At 54.4% G+C, this 18,931-nt stretch overlaps 2 protein-coding genes across 8 annotated transcripts in view; one reads left to right on the forward strand and one right to left on the reverse strand.

Annotated features, from left to right (window-relative positions):
• Positions 1-2,711, forward strand: part of Ltk (leukocyte receptor tyrosine kinase) — a 9,749-nt gene extending 7,038 nt beyond the window's left edge. For 4 of the 6 annotated variants that reach the window (XM_023711364.1, XM_023711360.1, XM_023711370.1 and 1 more), the window contains 9 exons: positions 370-460; positions 596-660; positions 778-907; positions 1,089-1,222; positions 1,366-1,455; positions 1,555-1,659; positions 1,783-1,917; positions 1,991-2,081; positions 2,186-2,711. In XM_023711364.1, coding sequence (XP_023567132.1) covers positions 370-460; positions 596-660; positions 778-907; positions 1,089-1,222; positions 1,366-1,455; positions 1,555-1,659; positions 1,783-1,917; positions 1,991-2,081; positions 2,186-2,434 — 1,090 coding nt within the window. In that variant the 3' untranslated portion in view covers positions 2,435-2,711. Of the gene's footprint in view, positions 1-369; positions 461-595; positions 661-777; positions 908-1,088; positions 1,223-1,365; positions 1,459-1,554; positions 1,660-1,782; positions 1,918-1,990; positions 2,082-2,185 lie in introns of all 6 variants that reach the window. The other 2 variants (XM_023711381.1, XM_023711389.1) reach the window with 2 other exon arrangements.
• Positions 2,712-2,810: 99 nt separating this feature from the next.
• Positions 2,811-12,466, reverse strand: Itpka (inositol-trisphosphate 3-kinase A). 2 transcript variants are annotated; one of them, XM_004623392.3, is made up of 7 exons: positions 11,888-12,463; positions 4,603-4,699; positions 4,296-4,512; positions 4,012-4,216; positions 3,762-3,863; positions 3,442-3,513; positions 2,811-3,361 (listed from the first exon to the last, which is right to left on the reverse strand). In XM_004623392.3, the coding sequence occupies exons 1-7, from the start codon at positions 12,371-12,373 to the stop codon at positions 3,158-3,160; spliced, it is 1,383 nt and encodes a 460-aa protein (XP_004623449.1). In that variant the 5' UTR covers positions 12,374-12,463; the 3' UTR covers positions 2,811-3,157. The 2 variants fall into 2 exon arrangements, with proteins under 2 accessions (XP_004623449.1, XP_023568627.1); XM_023712859.1 differs by lacking the exon at positions 3,762-3,863 and having other exon boundaries at positions 11,888-12,466.
• Positions 12,467-18,931: the final 6,465 nt, after the last annotated feature.

Consider the following 18,931-nt stretch of genomic DNA (forward strand, 5'->3'; position numbering starts at 1 on the left):
TTTTTCCAAGTAGGTGCTTTAGACCACTGAGCCATCTCTCCAGCCCCGGGAGGTAACTTTTTCAAAGTTAGTTCTCTAGCCCAGTTCTGGCATGGTAGAGACTTTGGAATATGACTTTTTCTGGAGCTCCAGAGCCACCTTCCCTGCAACTGCAAAAGTATCTGCAACAGTCTAAGTGGTAACCCCATCCCAACATCCAACCCAGCTCTACCTTCCTTTTGCCTTGGCTTTGGAGCCAGCACTCACCCACCTTGCAGGTCTTATGCTCTGGACATCCATGGTGCAGAGCTCAGATAAAGTCAGCTGAGCGTATAGTGGGACAAAGCAGATGAAGGGATCCTAACCCACTCCCAACCTGTCTTCCTGCAGCGCGCTGGGCCATGGCGCCTTTGGGGAGGTGTATCAGGGCCTGGTAACCGGCCTTCCTGGGGAACCCAGCCCCCTGCAGGTGGCTGTCAAGGTGAGAGGGGTGGAACTTCGTGCTGGGGGTGGAAACCAGGGCACCATGGAGAGATGAGTGGTCCTTCCAGTAAGGGTTAACTGCCCTCCCCAAGGGTCTGGTGGGACTCAGCATTGCTGCCCTCTTCCTCGCTAGGCTCTGCGGAAGCTCTGCTCTCCCCGGGAGGAGCTGGACTTCCTCATGGAGGTGCACATCATCAGGTTCGCCTGGGATGGGCAGGGGCCACCTGCAGGAATGGCTTCTCCCTGGAGCGGAGGTCCTCTGCAGTGCATGGCCCCAGAACCTGCTTATCTCCTGATGTGCCCCCACCCACCCAGCAAGCTCAGCCACCAGAACATTGTGCGCTGCGTGGGGCTCAGCTTCCAGGCTGCGCCTCGCCTCATTCTTCTGGAGCTGATGTCTGGAGGGGACATGAAGACTTTCCTGGTGGAGAGCCAGCCTCATTTGGTGAGCCCTTTCCCTGGGCCTAAAGGCCCCTATAAATTAGAGATCTTGGGGGCTGGGGAGATAGCTCAGTGGAATAAGTGCTTGCCTGGCAAATGCAAGGTCCCCAGTTCAATCCCTGGTACCACCAAATAAATAAATAAACAAATAAATAAATAAAGAGATCTTGTCCATGTGTCCCAAGACCAGCATGGACTTCCATACCCTCTGTCTGACCCAGGGCAAACCATCACCTCTGGCCATGCAGGACCTGCTGCAGCTGGCCCTGGACATAGCCCAGGGCTGCCACTACCTGGAGGAGAATCACTTCATCCACAGGTCAGGAGCATTCCTGGCTAGGGAACCCCCGACCCCAACTCATTGCTCAAGGAATAGCCCTAACAGCTGACTTTTAGGGAAGTGCATCATGAAGGGCCAAAGCTGAATTCTGACTGTAGTTTTTGTTTTTCCTCATTCTGCAGAGACATTGCTGCCCGGAACTGCCTGCTAAGCTGCACTGGGCCTGGCCGGGTAGCCAAGATTGGAGACTTTGGGATGGCCAGAAATATCTATGGGTAGGGAGCTTGGGGAGGTGGGAAAGCTGGGCTTCCAGGAGCTCACCAGCACTTTGATGGTATTTGAACAGCTGCTTGTTTTCCTCCTCCTTCCTGCAGGGACAGTTACTACCGCAGGGGTGGCCCCGCCTTCCTCCCAGTCAAGTGGATGCCCCCGGAAGCCCTTCTGGAGGGCATCTTCACATCCAAGACAGACTCCTGGTGATGACACTCCCTCTTCTTGCTCCCTGTCCTATCCAGAGGCTCATCCTGCCTCATCTGAGGGAAAGGAAGGTTGCACATGACTGATGAGCTTCACCTGTTTGTTCCCCCCCTGTGATGCAGGTCTTTTGGGGTGCTGCTCTGGGAGATCTTCTCACTGGGGTACATGCCTTACCCTGGGCGCACCAATCTAGAGGTGCTGGACTTCGTCACTGCAGGGAGCCGGATGGACCCCCCTCGGGGCTGTCCGGGGCCAGTGTAAGTTTCTAGGTTGCCCATGAGGGAGGGCCGGGGAGACCATGGGTAGGCTCCAACTCCCACCCCACCTCAGGTACCGTATCATGACCCAGTGTTGGCAGCATCAGCCTGAGCTCCGCCCCAGTTTCGCCAGCATCTTGCAGCACCTCCAGTACTGCACTCAGGTGTGCCCAGCCCCCCTTTCCTCAGCCCTCCACTCCCTTCCCTGCAGATCTGGAAGCCATAAAAATACCTCAATGGCTCTGTGATTCCCACCCTCCCATCACAGGACCCTGATGTGCTGAATTTGCCCCTGTCAATGACTCTGGAGCCTATTCTGGAAGAGGAAGGGGCTTCTGGGCTGGAGAATAGGTCTTGGGAGGATCCCAGATCCCCAGAACCCCAGAGCCAGAGTCCAAAGACCCCAAAAAGCTTGGAAGGAAGCCATCTTGGCTACTGGCTGTCCTCTGGCCTCAAGCCCCTCAAACCCAGAGGCCTCCAACCTCAGAACCTTTGGAATCCGACCTATGGTTCCTAGGCCCAGAGGGCCCTGAAGGTGAGCACTCAGCACTGATCTTAGCGAAGGCTCCTCCACTGCTTCCTGGGTTTCCACAGTAGCTTGTTATCTCAGTAGCCTCTGTCTGCTGCAGCCTTGAGGCATGCCTGGGTCTGTCTCAGGGTCATCCTGGCCACACTGGGCTTTCTATGCTGGAAATAGCCCCAGGGGTCAGCAGGGAGACCTGGATTCCTCTTTCCCATGAGGGACATCCATCTGAGAAGCTCCTAACCCTACAAATGTTTCTAATAAAAGCTCTTTTGACATCTGTCATGATCTGAGTGGATGTGAAGGAGTCCAGAAGAAGAAGGGACCAGAGTGGGAGGGAATGAGACCGAGTCATAAAAGCTGGGTTTTTGAGTTTTATTGGGGAGTCCACTGTAGTGTGAGAAGCCTGTCCAATAGATCTAGACCTGTGAAATGCAATTCTTTATCTGGTCCCTCTGGAGAGGTTCAGAGCTAACAAAGAAGCCCATTGTTCTCCCCTCCTCTAAACTAGTGTCATCCAGCTCTGGGAATTTGGGGCTTATGTGAGGCCAACTCCCTGTGTTGGCAACGCACCCCTTAGTGGTTGGCACCTGGCCCTGCAGGACCGAGCAACTGCCCGCGCAGCGGGGTCTGGTCTTGCTGGCATGCACTGTGGGGTCACAGCCACAGGTCCATGTCTTTCTGACCGGCAGGCCCAAGTGGCAACAGGGCCTGGCCTCATCTCTCTATGAGACCTGCTAGGATGCCAATGAGATTGTCCAGCCCTAGCAGATAGCCGTCCTCACGGTTGCCCTCCTCCCAGGGCCGCCGGTGGTCCAGAATCTGGCCATCTGGAAGGGGCGTGGTCTTGCCAAAATCGATGAGCCACACGCCAGCGCGATGGCAATGATCGTGCACGAAGAGGAGCGAGCTGCCGATCACCTGCGAGCCCCACAGTTAGGCCACAGCCCCTCTCTGAGGACTCCCCACCCCCAGCACCTAAGCCCACCCAGGCCTCTTACCTCGTGCTTCCTAAAAAACTCGGAGACCTCCAGGGTGTCCCGGATCTGCTGCAGGCGGTTCAGATACCTTTTCTAGACAGGGTAGAGTGGGCAGATTACCTGCATGCTGAGGGAGACCTTGCAGGCACCATGCATTTTCAGCTAGCAAATTCAGTTGTGAGGAAGAGACAAGCCTACACAGGGCCCAGACGGAAGGACCGCAAAACAATTTTAACACAGTGAGACAAATGCTGGGGGAGGGCAGCAGATGGTACTAGAACAGATGAGCAGGAGGCATCCTTGGGATCAAGCACCTCAGGATTCTAGGCCCAGGCTCTCACCAGCACTTCCATATCTCCTTGCACAAACTCCTCAAAGACTTGGGTCACCTGCTCTCGGCTTCTCGTGGTCTTGAAGTCAGTGCTGCAGGAGCCATCAGCTTTCTGAAGGAGGTGGGCAGGGAGTGTGAGGGCCCCACCCACCCGAGGAAGAGGATCTGACAAGGGCAGTGGCACCTCCCAGTTCCTCAAAGGGTGCGGAAGGGAGGGACTGTGGACTGGCAGGCAGGTCAGGGTGAGAGGCGTGGCCCACCTTGATGCCCTCGATGCGGAAGCCAAGCGTGGTGCTAGAGCTGATGCCCTCCCGCCACTGCATATAGCGCGGCTTGGTGACAGCCCGCTGCGCATGCTCTTCCTCGGTGGGCGCTGCAGGGTCCACCGCCAGCATCTTCTTGTACATGTCCTTGCGCAGTTTGGGGCGCTCCCGGGCTTTGGTCAGCTCCTCTTCCAGGTAAGTCCTGTGGAGCACAGACAGGGGAATGAGGACACGCGGGGACCCCTCCCACCACTCTCAGGGAACCCCTGCGACTTGCGCACCTGACGCCCATCTTGCAGTCGAGCACGCAGGGCCCGTCGAAACCATCCAGCAGGTCCTGCAGCTGCAGGTAGCTCTCGCCATCACGCTCCACCACGCCGTGGAAGGTGGGCACACAGCCACGCAGCGCATCCCCCATCAGCTGGCCCAGGCAATAACGCTCCGGTTCTGAGCTGCGCTTCAGGATCAGCCCGCTTGTGCCCGCCGCCTTGAAGCTCCCTGTGAGGCCACCGTGAGCAAGGCCGTCCCCCTCAACCCGTGCGCGCCTGGCGGTGCCCACCCATGACTGCCCACAACACCCCTGCTCACCCGTGTGCCCTGCTAGCTGTACCCAAGAGTAGCGCTTCCGGAAGGGACTCATGACCGGCAGGTTCACCATGGTGCGGATCTTCTGCCAGTGGCTTTTCTGAAAGTAATGGGTCCCAATGTGCAGGTAGTACCTCAGGGTCGCAGGCACTCCCTGCCCAGGCTCAGGGAAGCAGCCAGAGCCTCAAGCTCTGCTTGCCCCTCAGGCACTGGGAAAGATTAAGGTTGGCACACACTGAGAAAGGGCAAGGGACCCCAGCTGTGGGAACAGGAAAACCGAGCCCTGGATTTACTGTGCGCAGGCCCAGGTTCCCACTAGCTCCCCCATTGAGAAACCACCTTGCCTACTCTACTGGTGATTTTTGTGAGCAAGGGAATTATCTAATGGTCACACACACACACACACACACACACACACACACACACTTACATCCTTATAGGGAGTTGAACCAGGACCTTCACACAACTAAATCCCCATTCATTCACTTGTTTTTTTTTTTTTGTTTGTTTGTTTTTTTGTTTGTACTGGGAACCAAACTCAGAACATTGTACTTGCCAGGCAGATACTAAGCCAGCCCTCACTTGGTTTTTTGAGACAGGGTCTCACTATGTAGCCCAGGCTGGCCTCATACTAAAAGCACTCTTCCTGCCTCAGCCTCCCAAGCACTGGAATGACAGGTGTGCACCACCATGGCCAGTTTCTCAGCCCTTTATTTATAAAACAGAGTCTCACTAAATCCAGGCTGACCTGGAATTTTTGATCCTACTGCTTCAGACTCCCAGAGTGTTGGAATTACAGGTATGTCCCATCACACTGTTTTTTGTTTTCTGAGACAGAATCTCACTATATCATTCAGGCTGACCTTGAACTTGCTATGTAAACCAGGCTGGCCTGAAATTGAGACCCTTCTGCTCCAGTCTCCCCAGTGGTGGGATTACATGAGCCACTATACTCAGCTGATGGTGACTTTTAATAGAGATTCTCAGATCTACTGCCAGGGAATTCTGGGTAGGTCAGAGGTGGGGGTTTCAGTATCAGTTTCTTCATCTATGAGACGGGGGAAGAGACAGGTATGCCTGTAAACCCATCACTTGGAGGCTGAGGCAAAAGTACCACCCTGAGTTAGAGGCCAGGCTGAATTTCACAATGAGACACCATAAAGAAATATTTTATACATATATAGAATGTGGACATAACTATACTTTATGGGATGTTGTGATACTAACTTAGGCTCAGTGTACCTGATATTCAGCTCCCCAGTCCTACTCCTTAGCATGAAGCAGATGCCAGACAAACTTAGATCACTGATTCCTTCACCTAGGACAGAGATGGTGAACCTATAGCATGCAGGTCACAGCAGGCACAGAGCTCTCTGTCAGCACATTAGCCAAGCCACCCCAGCACCCAGGGGGTTTTTGGTTTTTTTTTTTTTTTTCAGTGTTGCCACTTCACAATATATATGTGGGTTTGGGGTTGCATTTTAGGCACTCAGTCTCTAAAAGGTTTCCTGCCACTGACCTAGGACCTTAGTACCTCTTGTTAAAAGAAACACAGAATCAGGGCTGGTGAGATGGCTCAGTGGCCCAAAGCACCTACTTAGAACAAGCTAAACCAAGCAAAGCACAGGGACCGCGGTTCAATCCCCCAGCACCATATGCCAGCCAGCCCCGCCCCTTGGTGGGCTGAGCTGGCCACACACACAATAAATAAATTAATTAAGTAATTAATTAAAATAAAATTTAAAAAAAAAAAAACACAGAATCAGCCCTTTCCTAGGCTCAGGGGAGGCAGGTCACTTGGGCTGAATGTGGAGAAAAAAAAAAAGATCTGTAATCTTAGTACCCTGGGAGGCTGAGGCAGGAGACTCATCATGGTGCTCAAGTTCAAGCCTAGAGGGACCACTTAGTGAGTTTGTGAGACCTTGTTTTAGAATTTAAAAAAAAAAAAGGCTGGGAGTGTAGCTTAGTGGGAAGGCTCTGGGGTCTGGGTGGCTAAAGTGAGTGTCAACTTGGATTGGCTTTGGGATCTACCCTGGGAAGGAGGAACACACTTCAGCCTGTGTCTGGGTGGGTCCTGAGGTGGGCCTTGGTCCTGCATGCTTCCACATCCTTCCTCTGACACTCACTCCCCCTTTCCATGCCAAGGCCCTGGAGTGAGCAGCCCTGCTCTGCCACACCTTTTTACCATGACATCTTTGCTTTAGTGCCAGGGGACCACAGACTGGAACCTGAACAGAGTAAACCTCTCTTACCTTAAACTGTGAGTGCCAGTTACTGTTTCAGCAAGAAGTGACTCATGGACCCAGCTTTGCAAGGCCCTTGAGCATCTTTGGGTTCCACGTGCGCCTCGCTAGTTGGCAAAACCCAGGCACCCTCCCTTCTGATCTGGACACAGAAAGCTAAGCCCTGAAAACAGGCTGCAAAGCTGTGGCCTTGACATCTTAGTCATCAATGTAGGGAATGGAGATTTTAGGGGGTAGCATTTATATTATGACTGTTGCTCTGGCCTCTAACTGATCGTGAAAACATCCTGCACCACACCGTCTCACTTGCCACCTCTAGCAAGGTGTCTACCCTGAGGTGCCTGGGTGTGCTCCTGTCGCTATATCTGCCACCTCCTCTAAAGAGTACTCGCCTTTCAGAGGTGTCATGCCCAGGTTCCCACAGGACTAAAGCCAGGAACCAGCAATGAGCGATTACAGCAGGAGAGGGAGGACTCAGGAGGTGGCCAGAGTAGGCGGGCAGACAAAGGCCTTTCCATGGAGAGTTGGAAGCAAAGCACTAGGTGGAGACTAGCAGGGGAATCCGGTCCTGGCTTTGGCATGGTAGCTGAGTGAGCCTGAGAAAACACTGTCATCCATGTGGGTGTCTTTCCTCATGGGGGACCCACTGGTTGCCCTAAAGCGAGCCACCATCTACTGCCTGCACACACTGCTGCAAGGCACCTTCTCATCTTGCCTCAGACAGCACTGCTCATGTGTTTCTACCTACGTCCCCACATGGTACACCAGGGCGTGATCACATGTGCAATCCGGGATCTGGGGGTGTAGCCAGAAGCAGCCCACTAGAAGCATGACATCTCTTTCAAAACTCCCTTTTAAAATCTTTAAATACACACAAGGTCTGCATTCTGATGCATAATAAATTCGAGCTTTATTATAAAACTCCCCACCTCCAAATCATCAAGTAAAATTCCAGGACGGTGATTCGTGTACCACCCATCATCAGCGCCATCCTAGAGTCCTTCTCTCTCATCCCATCTGGTGGTGAGGGTGTCCAGGCATGGCGGGCTCAGGGATTTTACAAAAGGCAATTGAGCCTCAGGGGCTTTAGCGTCTGATCACTCCTTGCCCAGATTCCCAGTGGCCAGCTGAAGCTCCTACCAGCTCTGTGTCTTCCGTGTGATCCAACTTCTTCGGCACCTTCTGAGGTCCATGCCGCCACACACAGGGTTGAATGAGACACTAATCTGAGAGCTCCTTACAAAGTGCTCTGCACCTGGAGGATGCTGCTGTGCAGAAACATGGGCTTGGCCTCCCAGTCATGGGAATGGGTTTCAAGGAAGAGCTTCTGGAAGTTTGGGGGCCCGTTAGCAGAATGTGGGGGCTACTAGGACCAGGATGGATCTAGTGAGTTCCATAGTCATCCTAGTAGAAGGGGAAGCAGCTCTCTGATGGCAGAGCAAGGTAACCAAACCAGGCTTCCTTTCTCTTGGGGTTGCATGGAGGCAATGAGGGTGCTGAAGAGGAAGCGGAATGGCCAGAGGGGCTGAGGTGATTGGCTACGCTCAACAACATGGAGAAGGGAAACAAGGTCACCTATCCTCCTGACCTGGCTGTGTCCCATGTGAGTCAAGAGCAGTCGTTAACAAAGGACTCTGTAGCCAGCACCTCAGCTGAGTCCTCCCAGCTAACTTCTGGGCTTGCTTTCTTTTTACTCTAGTCCTCCTTCTTTTACTTTTTATTTTGATACAGGGTCTCAATAAATCACTAAATTAAGGATAATGAGATAGCTCAGCAGACTAAGCACCTGCTTAGGTAAGTGCAGGGACCCAGGTTTGATCCCTGGCACCACATACTGCACTGGCCCGCCCCTAGGTGTGCTGAGCTGGCCACAAGACCTGACATGGTGGCACACTCCTGTAATCCCAGCACTAGGGAGGTTGAAAACAAGACGATCACTATGTCTGAGCTGCGTAGTGAGACCCTGTATCAAATACATTTACACTTGATCTTAGCCAAAAGGCCGAGAAGCGATTGTATCAAATACATTTAAAAAAGAAAAATCACTAAATTGCCCAAGTTGGGCTTGAACTTGAAATCCTCCTGCCTCAGTCTCCCAGAATGCTGGGATTACAGACATGCACTACCATACCTAGTTTCCTGAGCTTTCTTATGACAGGCTTCTCTTGCCAGTAAATGTCAAGATGGAAGAAGTCAGGCCAGATGTGATGGAATTCAACAGTCCATCACCTTCCACCTCAGTGAGTTACCTTCCTCAGGGAACATAATGCCTCCACAAGTGAATGCAGCCAAAGAGCCTCTTGGGGGAATCATTGGTGAGTGGGTGGGTGGGGATTTTGGCTCATAAACAACAAGAAAGGACCTATCTTTGAGCAAGTGAGAGTTATACGGGCATCAGAATGCAGCCTTTTGATATTATAGATGAAATCTATTGCCACTATAGCCCACTGCTTTGACCCAGGCTGACCTCCACTGAGATGTGACTTAATCATCTTGGAGCAGAAGGCAGAAGAGCTGAGTGAGTGAGACCCTCTGTAATAGTGCCCTGGGCTGAGCAGGGAGCACAGTGTGGGCAGTGCCAGGCTGGAGCCATCCTCTGACCACAACAGGCCATTTGCCGTCTTTGGACTCATCCTGCCTCCAGCCACTCTGCCAGCCCAGCACCCTCCCCATGCTCCATTTGTCCTATCAAGCTAGCACTCCCCATGGTGATGGTGGTGGTGGTGGTGGGGAGAGCAATCAGTTTAAATTTATAAAATGATTTGCACCAAGGTATAAGTGACCCACGACTTCACTTTCCCATAGGCATTCGCTTTTTAAAAAGGGAGTCTGTTAACCTAAATTCTGCTCTATAATTAGTGGAAAGTGAGGTGTGGGGGTTCTGAGTACAGGAGGGGCCAGCATCCAGGTCTCCTTCCCTAGCCTGGAGCAAGAAAAGGAGAAAGACAGAAGCACGCGGGCCAAGCAACCCCTCTTCCGCTACAGCCACCCCACTGTTCGATTGTTAGGGGCTCATGGTTGCCCCGGTGGGGAGCCTTCCAGTCCTTTTCTTGGATTGTCAGGTTTCTTTGTCCCTACTTTTCCCTCCACCAGAGGAAAGGCTGCTGTAAACAGGGTGGCAAAGTGGCCTGGTCTACCTGCCCTGCCTTGGCTAGCTCCTGGGGTGGGGGGTGAGAGACAGCGGTATGCGCCCAGCAGAAGCACACAGAGCTTGTGGTGCAAGGCACTGGCCAGCTAGGTGCTGAGCGCATCCTTCCTAGCTGGAAGAGCCCGTTTCCAGCCTGGGGAAGCCCTAAAGGCACCCTGGCCAGCACTGTGTCTCTGGACAGTCCAGCTGAAGCGCAAAGTCCGCTGGAGGCGCTTCCACGCGGACTTAGGCAGCCTCTGTCAACAGCCCCGGGCTTATCTGCGCCACAGTGCCTGTTTGCCTTCGGGGAGGCCCCGGGAGCAAACTGGGGGATGGGAAGACCTGTAAGATGCGGCTCCAGGGCTGGAAGGGCACTCAGCTTCCACCAGCTCCTGGGGAGCCCAGGACAGCGAGGTCCATCAGTGTGAGAGACTCAAGACCCCAAAGCATGGCTGCAACTGGTCCCGGAGTCCAGGTGGGGGCCTTCCCCCGCGCTCCGTGGGTTCCCACTCTCCCTGTTCCCCCGCGGGTTGCCCTCACGCCTGAGCCCGCCTCTTAGGTGTCAGAGATGTGAGCGAGGGCGGACTGAGGAGGGGAGTAGGAGGAGTCCTTTCCAGGCTCCTCCTGCTACTGCCCTGGGAACCTTGGCCCTGGCTCCGGTACAGAGGAGGAGTGGCCCGAGGGACGCGGCAGGCTCGGGACAGAGGGCTGCACCTGCAACTGGTGTGGTGCAGATAGGTGGGTGGTGTCCTGCTCTGCTAGCGTGGGTGTCACCAAGTCTGCTGCCTTCCAGATACTGGAAGTCGTGGTGGGTCCCAGAGTCATGGAACTACTTTGAGTAGCCACACAATCTCCTGCACCTGCTTTAAGGTAACCACGCAGCGGGGTCAGGGTCGAGAAGGCCCAGGCTGAGCCACAGCATTTGCCCCTCGCGGTGTCCTCACCTGGAATACGTCTGCGGCTAACCCTGTCACCGGTCTGGACTTCTGGGCAGCCCTGGAAACACTGAAGGCCTTTGGCGCCCAGGGACTCCCTGCTCCAGAGACATTCGCTTAATGTGGGTCTAAGCAACTCAGCGCTCACAGCACGCCGTGAATGCATTTAGCCTTGGTTAGCCCGATATGGTGGTGCACATCTGTAAGCCCAGCACTCTGGGAGGATAAGCCAGGAAGATCTGGCTCAAGTTTGAGCCCAGCTAAGTTTGCAACTTAGCAAGACCCTCTCAAAATAAAAAAATAAAAGTGGGGGTGGGGCTATGGATGCCTGTATCCAACTACTGATACCATAAAGAAAAACATGGGTTACTAGAAAGCTGTCCCAAAGATGCACACCCCTGAGGGATGGGCGCTCGCAATGACTTCACGCATCCTGACCTGTATTATCCTAGGTCAAACTTGGCCCCGACTCAGGTTCCTTGAGGCAGTGGTTAGCATGCCCATCCAGACCCCTCTCGGTCTCAGTTTACCTTTCCCCAGGGCCACATTCAAAAGCAGCAGCCGGGCGGGCCCGGCGCCCCAAGAGGGCTGCGCCTCGCTCCCTCGCAGCTCACGCCCCTCCCTCTTGCGTCCACGCCTCGCGCGGGCACCAGCAGCAGACGGCAGCGGCTCCACTCCCACTCAGGAGCGGGAAACCGTGGCAACGGCGGGGGTGGGGCCGCGGCTCCAAGAGGGGGCGGGGAAGGAGCCTTGTGCGCCCGACTCTCGCCGAGGTTCAAGCGCCCGGCTGAGCCCCTCCGAGCCCCCAGTCCCACCTCTCAGCTCCGGGTGACCACTGCCAAGGCGAGAGGTCGGCATGGCCAACTGCGTGGTAGCTGCAGGTTCTTCCCACTATGGGACTCGGACCCACGGCTGAGGCAGCCGGATCCGACCCGAGTTCCCGGCGGCTTCCCCCGAGCGCCCCGAGCTCGTCCGGCCGGTACCTGACCCGCGTCCTCGCCGGCTTCCAGCTGCACGTTGCCGCGGCTTCGGCTTTCGCTGTCGCTCAGCAGATCGTCTTCAGAGTCCTCGAGCAGCGACGAGGAGCCGGTAGAAGACAGCGACGAGGTGGAAAGGCGGCGCGGCTGCTGCAGGTGTGCGCCCGCGGCCGGGAGCCAGCGCCCCTCCGGTTCGGGTGGCCCGGGGCTGGCTGGGGGTGCCTCCGGTTCCTCGGCCGTCACCGTCAGCTGCGGGATGGCCGGCGCCGGAGCGGCCCGCGGGAGCCCGTTGGGGACCTGGCCCCCGCGTCGCTTGGCCCCGCGGGCCCGGGGTTCCCCGGCGGCGGCGGCGGCTGCCACCGCGGCGCAGCGCGCTTCGAAGAGCAGGCGCAGCTCCCCGACGCTCCGGCGCGGTGCCCGTTCCAGCCCAGGGCTGCAGGGCCCCGCGCGCCCTGGCCGCGCCATGCCGGTCGGGCCCCCAGGCAGGGTCATTCCCGGCGCAGAACGCACCAAACCCACAGCCCGCGGCACGGCGGGGACTGGAGACGCTAGGCTCCCGCGGGCCCAGCCTGCCGGGGCGGAGCCTCCGCGCCAGCCCCGCCTGAGCCGCGCCCCCCTCCGCCCACTCCTTTCACTTTCAGAGCTAGCGGGAGTCCGGCGGGCGCTGGAACCACCGGGAAGCCTCCGGGTTACTCCGCGGGGTGGCACCCGAGTCCAGGTCTGGTCCTCCGGGACAAGGGGCTCCACCCTGGCCCTGGGGCTGAGAACGATTCCTCCAATCGGCTCCCTGGGCGGGGACCCTGCCTGGAAGGAGGTGCTCTTCTGCCAGCCCGGCTTCCTGGGCTCCTTCGGAGGTCCCATCCATCCTGAGCTGTCTTCCAAGTCTCAATAGAGTTCAAGGCCTTCAGCCTCCAAAAGAAGCCCCACCCCAGTTTGTGCGCCCAATTGGAAAGGGCCAGGGGCCGAGCCGAGGCTGCTTCCCACCCCCATTCCCTGAAGCGCCCAGCTTCCGGGCGCGCTGGGAACAAGGTCCGGAGACAGATCCTAGATTTCTCCAAGTGCTCCAGGGGGACCCTGTTGCATCCCGAGGCGGGCGGGTCGTGCGAAGTCCTTTCTCATAGTCTTGTCCTTCGGAGCTCGGGAGTTTCGAGTCTGCTTGTGACTTTATGCAATTTTAACTTCCTTTTATTGCCGATCTCCCTCAAGGTTGCTGTCCTCGCGAGTTGCTGTAAGATTAAAACTGAAGGGGGCAGGGGAGTTGGCTCAGTAGAATAAGCGCTTCCCTGGCAAGCGCAAGGATCTGAGTTCAATCTCCGGTTCTGCAAAAAAAAAAAAAAAACAAAAAAAAAACCAAAAACCTGAAGACTCAGGCCTGGGAAACATCTCAGTGGTAGGTCACTTGCCTAGCATGGTTCTGGGTTCCATTGCAAGGCTTGAAAAAACAAAAACAAAACCCAGAAAAACAAAAAACAAGGAGAGGAGGCGTGAAATCTCTCTAAAATGCGACAGCATGGCAGTAGGATCAATTGTACTAAGTCCTTAAATTGCCCGGGCCACGCTCACACTTTGATTTCTCTGCCTTACCCTCCCAGAGTGCGGCATTAAGGTGCACGCCGCTTCGTCGGGACCACTGGCTAAGAGGTCATCCAGTCGCTTTTCTTCATTCGTAAATTTAGGGAAAACTCAACTGACCCAAAGCCCAGACTGTTGCTGAGTAGAGCGCGCTCGCCCGCTGTGGGGCTGAGCGGGTCTCTGCCGGTTCACCTGGCAGGGCGGGGGTGGGGCTAAAGGGCCAGGCTACTTTAGCACTACATTTTTGTGTGTCTCCCAATATCCCTGAAAAATGAGGCTCTCCTGCCACTAGGCACTCAATACCTGGGTCTGTTGCCGCGGAGGTGTGGGCCAGGCTACTTTAGCACTATTTTTGTGTGTGTGTCTCCCAATATCCCTGAAAAATGAGGCTCTCCTGCCACTAGGCACTCAATACCTGGGTCTGTTGCCGCGGAGGTGTGGGCCAGGCAAGGGAGGGCTATCTCTGAGGCAGGCAGCGTGCACCACTCCTCCCCTTGCTTTTCTCTGCTTAATTTCAAGGATGGCCCAGCAATAGGGGACTGGGTTCTGAGGAAGACAGAAAAGAGAGGACTCTGGGGATAGGCAAAGGTACCAAACAATGGAAGAAAGAGCAAGACTTGGTGATGCAGGTCTGTAATCCCAGCACTCTGGGAGGCTGAGGCAGGAGGATCTCAAATTTGAGCCTAGCTCAGACAATTTAGCAACTTAGTAAGAAATAAAAATAAACAAAAGAAAACATTGGTAGGGATGTAGCTCAGCATGAAGGCTCTGAATTCAACACCCACTGTAAAAAGAAAGAAAGAGAAAAAATGAGGAATAAGAGAATGAGGGGAGGATAGGGCCTGCCAAATAGCTCAGCAGATTAAAGCACCTGCAAGCAGGCACAGGGACCTGAGTTTTGATCCCAGGCCTGCAGGCCCCACCCCTGGGGCACATGAGAAGGCAATTGAGACTGGGCCTGTTGGCAAGCACCTGTAATCCCAGCTCTTGGGAGGCTGTAAACAGGTGGATCATTATGAGCTCGATCTAGTAGTGAGACCCTGAACACCCTTTAAACCCTTCCCTAAAATAAAAAAAATAAAAAGAATGAGGAAGAGGAAAAAGGAAAGGTTATAAGCAAGGCCTGCTTTTGCAGGTCTATAATCCTAGCACTTTGGACTCAAGTTTGAGTCCAGCCTGAGAGGGAAAAAAAGGGGGCCAGGGCTGTAGCTCAGTGTGAAGATGCTGGCTGGATTCAATTGTCAGCACTTGGGGATACAGATTGCTGTGGCAGGTATGCTGTGGGTTCACCACCACTAGTTTAGAGTATCTGTATCCTGGATTTCCCTCCCTTTCTCCTTGGAGCTGAGCCCTGCTCCAAGGGTGGGCTGGGCAAACCACAGACCTGCCACAGTGAAACCAAAGGAAGTGAGGCAGATCAGGCAAGGTTTGGGCAATGCTGGAGTTGCAGAAAAACTGGGCACTGGGCTGCTGACCCGGTTGTCAAGAACAACTCAGGCAAAGAAAATGCTCCATGGGGCTGGGGAGATGGCTCAGTAGAATAAGTGCTTCCCTGGCAAGCACAAGAGCCTGAGTTCAATCCCTGGTTGTGAAAAAAAAAAAAAAGCACTTGCCCACTTTCTAGGACCGGGAAAGAGAAAGTCACCATTTCTGAACCTGCTGTGTCCTGGACAAGTAGGACACACTTGGAAAGGGGAGGAGAGAGCCAAGTTTCTATAGAAGGGCTTCAGTGCAGCAGCATCCTTCTGCTGCGGAAGAAACTGGGGGCTGAACCAGCTCACCCAGAGAGGTCCAGGCACTTACACTAGACCATGGCAAGTAGGTAGGAGAGCCAGTGCAGCCTGGGCCCTGCTTCTAATGTGCTGTGCTGTGCTGCACTGCTATTATTAACATCTTGTTCTGCCTCGCTGGGCATATCCCTATAATCTCAGCACTTTAGGAGGTTGAGGGAGGAGGGGGGATGTTTGAGGACAGTCTGATCCACATAAAGAAACCTTGCCTCAAAAACACCTCTTGTCAATCCCCAATCCCTGGTACCAGATGCCACACTGGCCCCTCCCCTGGGCTTGCTGAGTTTGCAACCTAGTCCGGGCATGGTGGTGCATACCTGTAATCCCAGCACTGGGGAGGCTGAAAACAGGAGGATCACTATGAGTAAGAGCTGCATAGTAAGACCCTGTACCAAATACATTAAAAACAACAACAACAACAAAACACCTCTTGTAATTCCTCATAACCCTGCCTCCACCTATCACAGGCAGAAAATAGAGGCAGCTACTGAAGCAGGTTTAGGGTTCCCAGAATAGCTCTGAGAGGAGTCAAGGAACTCTGATATTCTCTTTGTTGAACCAGGAATGAACTTTGAAGCCATCTATGTTCTCTTGTGTTTTCATTCCGCCAGTGCTGGGGCCTACAGGTATGCGGTGCTACACCTGACCTCCCCATTTTTGATGCATGAATACAAGGGACATGGAGAAAAATCAGACTGGCCAGCATGGAGGAGGAAGAGGTCATCACTTGTGTGCTGAAAAACAAGTGTGGTTTAGGGCACAGGAGCTGGGGTAAAGTAGAATGAGCCCAGGTTTTGCTGGCCCTAAGATGGCTGTTTGGGACGGGCCATGAGAGTCACTTGGTCTCAAGCCAACTCTATGTTGGAGAGGACAGCCTAGCTTCTATGCAGTTCAGGGATTGAGTGAGGGCCTTCACACTGAGCTGTATCCTAGGAATTGAACTCACAACCTTGTGCTTGCCAGGCAGGCACTGTGCCACTGAGCTATATCCCTGGCCTCCAGCACTTTTTAATTTTTTTTTTTTTGGCAGAACCAGGGATTGAACTCAGGCCCCTGTGCTTGCCAGGCAAGCACTTACTCCACTGAGCCATCTCCCTGCCCACCTCCTTTTTATTTGACAGTTTCATCAATTTGGCCAGGCTGGGCTCAGAGTTATGGTCAGCCTGCCTAGCATTCCGGAGTGCTGGGGTTACGAGTGTGAGCTCCTGAAGTTTAAAGCTCAGAGACCTGTGTGCTTCCTCAGGCCTCTGGGCTTATGGGAGAGCCCAAGCCCTCACTCATCAAGACTCATTGAGCTCCTGGCAGGCAGCGTCCTCAGGACACAAAAACTGGGCAAGGCTAGTGCTGGGCTAGGAGATGTGCAAGGTGAGGGGTGCCAGGCTGTCTGATTCCTCTCGGTCCCACCACCAGTCTAGAGCAGTATCAGTGGCCCCCAGGGCAAATCGGTGCTTATCCTCTGCCAGGTGCTGTGTCAGTTTCTGCTTCCTGAGCCCGGACAAGCAGGCTTCTCACGCGGAGCTTGTCAGGCAGTGCAGGGCTTTCTGAGGATTGTCTAGCACTGTGGGCAACACCTGAGCGTCCAACGTCCAGAATGAGCAAACTTCCGCAGAAAAGTTGCTACAAAGTAGGCTTCTCGCGGTGCAAAGCGCACACAAGCGCGCGCCTGGGTTCCTGCGGAGCGCGGGGTGCGCGCGGCCGAGCCGGGAGCGCGGTGGAGGGAGGGACCGCGACCGCCAGGCGCTGCCGGTCCGAGGTCCTCGCCAGGCCGGAGGGAAGGGCTTTAAGTGGTCACCTTCTCTCCATCGCGTTTGCGAAGCCATGAGCACACGTGGGTCCCAAGCTGGGGTGGAGACTCGAATCCCTGTACCGCTTGGTAAGAGCCGCGCTAGGGGGAGCCGGTGGGAACTGCATCCAGAGGCTTCCTGGAGGAGGTGACCTCGAGGCTGGGCGCTGAAGGGTAAGGTTTTCCGTGATGGGAATAAACCAGGGTGGGCTGGATGCGTGCGGTAGAATATTATTTGGTTTCTACTCACGCTCAGAGAAACAGGGCCTCTACAATTAAATTAGGAGGAATTTTTTTTTTATTTTTATTTTTATTTTTATTTTTTTTTGAGACAGTAAGTCGCTGTGCAGTTTAGTCTGACCTTGAACACCGTGCAGAGCCCTGATGATCCTCGGGCTCACGGTGATCCTCCTGCCTCAGCTTCCCAGAGTGCTGATATTACAAGAGTAGGCCACCACCCTTGGCAAAATCCAGTATTTTGAAGGAGGTACTGTGAAAAGGATCATAACTTTGTTGGATTTATTTCTTTGGCTTTTAAATTACTCTTACTGGTGTGGAGCCCTACAATCCTCAAAAGGGTGTGGGGTAAGGGAGCTGGGCGACAAGCAGTGGGCTGAGCTGGAGGCCACCAAGGTGTGGACTGCAGGGTTAAGGAGGAGGCTCTAGCACCAGCTGCTGCTGTGTCCTCTGGCCTACGTTCAGGTTTTTTTTTTTTTTTTGCGGAACCGGGGATTGAACTCAGGCCTTTGCGCTTGCCAAGGAAGCACTTATTCTACTGAGCCATCTCCTCAGCCCTACATTCAGGTTCTTTTGCAGCTTCTGCCCTACCCCATCCTGACCCCAACCTTGGGGTCATAGCCCTGTGGCAGCTGCCCTGAAGGCCTCTTTTATTTTTATATTTATTTATTTATTTATTTATTTATTTATTTATTTATTTATTGTGTGTGTGGCCAGCTCAGCCCACCAGGGGTCGGGGCTGGCTGGCATGTGGTGCTGGGGGATTGAACCGCAGTACCTGTGTTTTGCTTAGCTTAGCTTGTTCTAAGTAGGTGCTTTAGACCACTGAGCCATCTCACCAGCCCCTGAAGGCCTCTTTTAGACTTTTTTTTTTGGCGGTACCGGGGATTGAACTCAGGACCCTGCACTTGTCAGACACACGCTTATTCTACTGAGCTATCTCCCCGGCCCTCTTTTATTCTTGTTTAAAGATGGGAAGCTTGGCTCGGGGAGATAGCTTAAAAGTCTAAACACCTGCCTGGCAAACACAAGGACCCTGGTTCAATCATTGGTAGGTTTCCCATGCCATGGCAGCCCTGCCCTGGGGTGTACTGACAGGTCACTGAAACCGAACATGGTGGCACTTGCCTGTAATCGCAACACTGGGGAGGCTGAGATGGAAGCTTGTGTGCCAAGGAGTTAGCTGCCTCAGCCCTAGGTGCTGGCGGGAGCTGGACTCTAGGCCTGAGTGGACCCCATTCCAAGACCACCCCAACCCTCCATTCCACCTGCCCACACTGGGCTGGCTCGCCTGGGCCAGAAGGCAGGCTGCAAGGGACATTCCCTAAGGACCATCTTCCATTTTTGTTTCTGACTCTTCAACCTAAAAGAGCCAGATGTGATCTGGGAGACTGTGAGAAACTGGAGCTGACTTCAGTGTTTCCTGGCTCCCGGGAGTTGCTGGCCCACAGCTATCCTTGGCTGCAGAAGGAATGGCCTTGACTACCCTACCACCTTCTTCCTTCACCTGCTCAGGAGGCTGTCTCTACTTTTGCCCCCAAGACAGGCAACAAGTGGCTTTCTCAGGGCTCCCAGATCCTGAGGGATAAGCCAGCTGCTGTGTCCCTGGCTCTAGGGTGCACTATATCCAACATTCAAGCAGAGTGAGTTAGGAGTTGTAGAAAACCT

This window comes from Octodon degus, unplaced genomic scaffold (genome assembly GCF_000260255.1).
Source record: "Octodon degus isolate 3935 unplaced genomic scaffold, OctDeg1.0 scaffold00002, whole genome shotgun sequence".
Classification (NCBI taxonomy): domain Eukaryota; kingdom Metazoa; phylum Chordata; class Mammalia; order Rodentia; family Octodontidae; genus Octodon; species Octodon degus.

What these genes read in the sequence shown, in the direction of transcription:
- Itpka (XM_004623392.3), bottom strand. Translation starts at nt 12,373, where the DNA reads ATGACCCTGCCTGGGGGCCCGACCGGCATGGCGCGGCCAGGGCGCGCG. An exon ending in ACAGCTAGCAGGGCACACGG is followed by an intron (nt 4,513 to 4,602) that starts GTGAGCAGGGGT and finishes GTGGCCTCACAG; the next exon opens with GGAGCTTCAAGGCGGCGGGC. An exon ending in AAGGAGATATGGAAGTGCTG is followed by an intron (nt 3,514 to 3,761) that starts GTGAGAGCCTGG and finishes TACCCTGTCTAG; the next exon opens with AAAAGGTATCTGAACCGCCT.